Source organism: Centroberyx affinis, unplaced genomic scaffold (genome assembly GCF_046629955.1).
Source record: "Centroberyx affinis isolate AG114_WGS23_722 - 3 ecotype Tasmania unplaced genomic scaffold, CSIRO-AGI_Caff_v1 ptg008486l_1, whole genome shotgun sequence".
Classification (NCBI taxonomy): domain Eukaryota; kingdom Metazoa; phylum Chordata; class Actinopteri; order Beryciformes; family Berycidae; genus Centroberyx; species Centroberyx affinis.
The window spans coordinates 50678-56404 of NW_027284204.1; the positions used below are offsets into that span (position 1 = coordinate 50678).

Genomic DNA, 5727 nt, shown 5'->3' on the forward strand with positions numbered 1-5727 from the left:
GCATTAAATTATGCTTTCCCCTCATAATAAACACCATCCCTATATCACTTATATCACTTCAACACTACTTACTATGATGTAAGCCAATACTATAAATATACCTCATATAGATTTATGTCAGCCTAAAAAGGTGGGCAAACAGTTAAGGTGGGTTTACCCTCCTTAACCCACCTTTACCCTTAACTACATCATCTGCTTTGCACTGACAAGTGTTTTGGCTCTTGCTTCTCCTATTCAGTATTATAACTACGCACCATTCATAACGACAATAATCAATCTGCCAGGCGGGCTCTGTACAGCACCAGAGAAAGGGGTTAATATTTCAGGCTGTTTCTGTGAAGGATTACCCAGGCAACAGAACGGTACAAACTGTACTCTAACTGTACACAATGTAAACTTTCCATATGGTAAAGTCGACTTAGCTTCCTATATAGCAATAAGTTAATGGTATACACATGGGCTGGTGGTAAGAGAGTAGAAAGGGGGGGGGTCCATAACATAAGCCAGTGTCTCTTTAAAAAAAATGAAGTTTCTCGTTGTATTCTGGAATGAGGTCAGACACGAGGCTCCTCATTGCACGCGCTGATTATTATTAGATTCCTTTTTCGGCCAATCGGCGCCGAGGGGGGCGTGGATTTGGCGCGCAGGCAGGGTAGCGACAGCGTCCCATTGGTGGTTTTTTATCGCCGTTGTATCTCCGGGAAAGGATAAAGGCAAGCAAGGGGGGGCCGAGACTGGAGGGCTGCTTGAAACTCAACTCGACTGCAGGTCTGCAGATGGAAGGCGGACAGTATAACGCGCTCTAGGTTGCTTTTTTTTCTTTCCCTCCCTCGCTCTCTCCCAGCATGCATGGGTTTTGTTTCTAGGAGAGGGGGACAGGGCTAATGCAGAGAAAAGCACTTACCTGACAGACTTCACTTGGGAGCCCTTTGTAAGTGCCAGAGCGCACAGTGTGGCACTCAGTCTGCGCTCTGCAGCTGCATATGTTCAGTCACCCCACGACTGAATAGACTTTATAACACAGAAGGAAGAGAGAGAGAGACAGACAGATAACAGGGTACACAGAGGAGAGTGGGCTATTTTTACTGTCCGCGCTGTATTATCACCTACAGAACCTGGAAATTTAACTTTTTTACACATCTAGCCTTTTTAAAGGCTACACTGGACTGAGCTATTACCGAGTTCACCGCACATCTCAGGAGTGAATTATTTCTTGCGCCTTTATTTTTTTTTTTACTCAGCTCAAACTGTGAAGAGGGAGAAAAGAGCTGAGTTTGCTTTAAAGTGAATCGGAGGACCAAGAAGGAGAGAGAGAGAGAGGGGGGGGAGAGAAAGAGCAAGCACACCGCTCTCCCTCTGTCTTGTCTGTCTGTGGAACTAGGCAGCATGGTGCAGAAAATGAGCCACACCGAGAGCACCGCCGAGGCGCTGTCCTTTTTCGCCGGGGATTCGAGCTCCGACTCCGGGGCGTGCATGGACCTGGACCCGGCCGCCTCGCCTCCCTCCCCGGGCTCCACCGCTTCCTCGACCGCCGGGGACAAGCTGGGAGACAACCCGGCATGGTGCAAAACGCCCAGCGGCCACATCAAGAGACCCATGAACGCGTTTATGGTGTGGTCGCAGATAGAGAGGAGGAAGATCATGGAGCAGTCGCCGGACATGCACAACGCCGAGATCTCCAAGCGGCTGGGGAAGCGGTGGAAGCTGCTCAGAGACAGCGACAAGATCCCCTTCATCCGGGAGGCGGAGCGGCTCAGGCTCAAGCACATGGCGGACTATCCCGACTACAAGTACCGGCCGAGGAAGAAGGTGAAATCGAGCGCCTCCAAACCTGGTAGTAACGGGGAGAAGGGGGAGAAACTCAGCAGTAGCTCTAACAACACCAGCACTAAGTCATCCTCATCTTCGAGGAAGAGCGGATCCAAATCACCCAGCAGCAGCAGCAGCAAACCCCACAAATCACTCTTCGGGAGCAGCAGCAGCAGTAGCACCAAAGCATCATCATTTTCCTCTGAGCACCCATCCGAGCACCACCACAACTCCCTCTACAAGTCGAAATCTGTCTCCTCGGCGGCCAAGCAGATCCCGGACGCCAAGAAGCCCAAGCGGGTGTACGTTTTCGGGAGCGGCGGGGGCAGCATGAGCGTCAGCCCGGCGTCCTCCGTCGCCGTCCCGGCCAGCCCGACGCTCAGCAGCTCGGCGGACTCCAGCGACCCGCTCAGCCTGTACGAGGACGCGGCCAGCGGCAGGGAGGAGGGCGGCGAGTCCCCCGGTAGCAGCGGCAGCCTGGGCGGGTCTTCGGAGCGACACGGCCGGCACACGTACGCCGGTCGGCGGGCTTCCTCGCCTACTCCCTCCGGCTCCCACTCCTCCGCCTCGTCCCACTCCTCTTCCTCCTCGTCCTCCTCTTCCTCGGAGGACGAAGAGTTCGAGGACGACTTGCTCGACATCAACCCGAGCCCCAGCTTCGACAGCATGTCGCTGGGGAGCTTCGGCTCCTCGGTGCTGGACAGGGACTTGGATTTGAACTTTGAGTCCGGCTCCGGGGGCTCCCACTTCGAGTTCCCCGACTACTGCACGCCCGAGGTCAGCGAGATGATCTCCGGGGACTGGCTGGAGTCCACCATCTCCAACCTGGTGTTCACGTATTGAGTGCGCGAGAGGGGAAGAAAATTACGACAGGTAATGTTGTCCTGCGAGCAAAAATAAGACCACAAACAGAGACAGGGGTTCCTGGTACAGTGGGCGCAATAGTTTGTGTTATACCAGACTAGTAAAATCCCGCTATTACCAATATAACAAGGTTCCCCCGCCTCGTCCGTAGACAAGAGCAAGAGCTGCGGCCCCCCCATGGAGAACTAAACGTTAAAGCGAATAACTTGCTTTTTGTACTATTTCTTTGGATGCGTGGACTGTGGGACTTGGGTTACGAGTAGGAGCGCGGAAGGAGACGAAAACGAGAGGAGAGTGAGGAGAGAAATGGAGAGAGACTGACTGGGTTTCCTGTTGAGTGAAGCGCTCAGTCCTGAACTGTTTTGAACTGAACAACTAAACTGTGATTGATTTGCACGTTCTACGGTCCGCCGTTCACTTAATCAATGTTATTGATGATGAAAAAAGGGACATTTCACAACTTTTACCAATCGCCAAGTGGACTTCGCCACTAAAAAGAGGTACAGAAATAGGACTGTCGTGCGACATTTTTATTGTGGTGTGTCACCGAGATGGGACTTTTTTTTTTTTTTAATGAAACCGAGGTGGGTTGATGTTTTTTAAAAGTCGAATATTTTCTCAAAAAGCAAAAAAACCATGGTAAGCATGATAGCCTACTCTGTTCCTATCTTGTGCTGAGATTTCCTGTAAGACTGTCGAGCAGTTTCAAAAGTAGTATTAGGGTTATTTAAATGGGTAGGTGGCGCTCGCTTCGGTTGTTCTCTTTAAAAAAAATGGACATTGAAATAATCACCAGCTGTTGTAATTCTTCAAACTTCAGGATTCAAACGCAACTTCAAATCTGTGCTGAACTTTATACACTTATTCTCTACGATTCAGGACCAAAATTCTTCTTTTATGTTGATTTCAGATGTTATAGAGAAATCCTCGCCGATTTTTCATCCTCTGAGCTTTGTTTTGTACATTTATCCAGATGCCATTTTATATGGGATGTCGTATTTATATACTGGGCCAAGCATTTTGGACTTGATCATTATTTTTTATTTCTTGTATACATGGTCTCGTCATGTTTCTTTCTTTTGTTTTTGTTTTTCTTACACGGTTTCCCTGTCTGTCCGTACGTCTCTGTGTCTGTCACGTTTCCTTCTCAGGCGAAGGGCTAGAGTTTTAAAAACACAAAACTTTTTGAGTTCTTTTTATATTTAAATGTACACACTTTTGGACACTTAAAAAGAGAGGAAACAGTTTGATTATTTTCTCAGTGTATTTTTGTACAAATCTATATCGAAAAAGGGGGTGTCAACAATCGGTGTGTGTAGCCTACTAATACCGCTGTATTGGATTTCCTAATTTTAAGACCCCGGCTGGCTGGTTTTCATGCTGCCTTCAAGTGCTCCTCGTAAGCTCGTACTTTCGAGGTTTGGTCGCCCATTCAAGTGCTTTCGATCGGAAAAAACAACGAAACGGACCCTGTAACAATGTAGTTTTTGGTGCATGTTTTTTTTTTTACTTGTGCTGCAGCAAAAGAAGGAAGAGGAGAGTGCGCATCAGGCGTGTAAATTGATGTTTTAATTAACTTACTTGGCAAATTATGTGTTATAGATCACTTTTAGCATCAAATGCTGACACAGTTTCCATGCTCTCTGTCCCCTGTGTGTCACATCTTGGCAACTCGAGTATGAGGGGAAAATGCCTACTTTACCAGTCCCATTTACCACTTTGTTGGGTGATTCTTGTGCGCTCGCCTCGACACTACGGTAATTCCGGCAGCACTTGAACGCAGCATCAGTCTCTGAATCAGCCTACCATTCACGTTTACAATGCCAGTCTGCAGGCTTCTTAAAGGAACAGGAACACATTTTCTCTATAGGCTTCCCCCTGTGGAGCATGTGCTTTCAACAGCGTCAGTATCTTGAGCAGCCACTCCTTTTTGCATTTCCTGTCAGATATCTTGCCTATGACAACAAATGAGGAGATTGTAGCTTTAAATTTGACTCATTTCCTGGTGTTTTCTTTTAATTGATGTCAAAAATTTGCCAATCAACCACTGGATTGAACGGGCTATCAATCAATATAGCAAGCAAAACAACAACAATGATGACAACAACAACAACCATATTCAAATTGCTGACTTGAGTTCCGCAACAATTAATTGTACTGCGTTTCTCATTGTATTTGAATATATAATCTTTTCTACTTGTCGGCTAACTATTAGCTAATAATTGTTTTAGTATCTTTATGGCATGGTGAATAGCATTTGTATTTCAGATTCAGGTTATTAGCTGTTGTGTTTTTAAGAAAAAAAGATAAAAAATGAGGAAAAATGATGAAACGTGAAATCGATCTTTGTATATTTGACTGTATCATAAAGCAAAAAGATTGTGTGTTTATGTACGTTGTTGCTATCGAGGACAGGCACTGTCTAGAACTGCTATCTTTTACACACTCTTACTTACGTTTAAGGTGGTCAGTTCAGGACTCTTTTTTTTATATATATATGAAAGCATTTTTAAATATATTAACTTTATTTTTCATCCATCCTGTGCAATATGCTGTGTAGAATTATCATTTTTATTGTCTCTAATCATGCCATAAACAAAGGAACCACCCTTTTTTTTGAGACGGGGAGAAAGGGGGAGAAACTCATGCCAGCTAAATTGTGTCCATTCACTGCCTGTCAGATTGTTGATATAAACTTGTGTACAGAACTTTTTTCAAGGAAGGAAATAAATATCAGCTGGAACTGAAACTCTACAACTCTTCTCTTGACTCTTTAACTTAACTAATCACTGTATATTTGATTCTCAACAGTGGGCAAATTGCCAAAAAGGGATAATGAGCAACTATTGTCATACACAATATTGAACAGTGGGAATGGTGTCATCTGCTGATTATCATTACCTCCATAGTGGGTTATTAGTGCATTGACTCGCACCTTATTGACAATCTGGGATGACTTCCCCAAAAGCTAGAACAATGGTAAGAAATCAAAGCAACAGATATTGAACAAACATTGCAATGCTCTAAGATGCTTTTTGGAAGCTAAGCACACCA

At 45.8% G+C, this 5727-nt stretch overlaps 1 protein-coding gene across 1 annotated transcript; it reads left to right on the forward strand.

Annotated features, from left to right (window-relative positions):
• Nucleotides 1-758: 758 nt before the first annotated feature.
• On the forward strand, nucleotides 759-5417 carry sox4b (SRY-box transcription factor 4b). The gene has a single exon (XM_071514321.1). It carries the CDS (start codon nucleotides 1387-1389, stop codon nucleotides 2650-2652), a length of 1266 nt encoding a protein of 421 aa, XP_071370422.1. The 5' UTR covers nucleotides 759-1386; the 3' UTR covers nucleotides 2653-5417.
• Nucleotides 5418-5727: the final 310 nt, after the last annotated feature.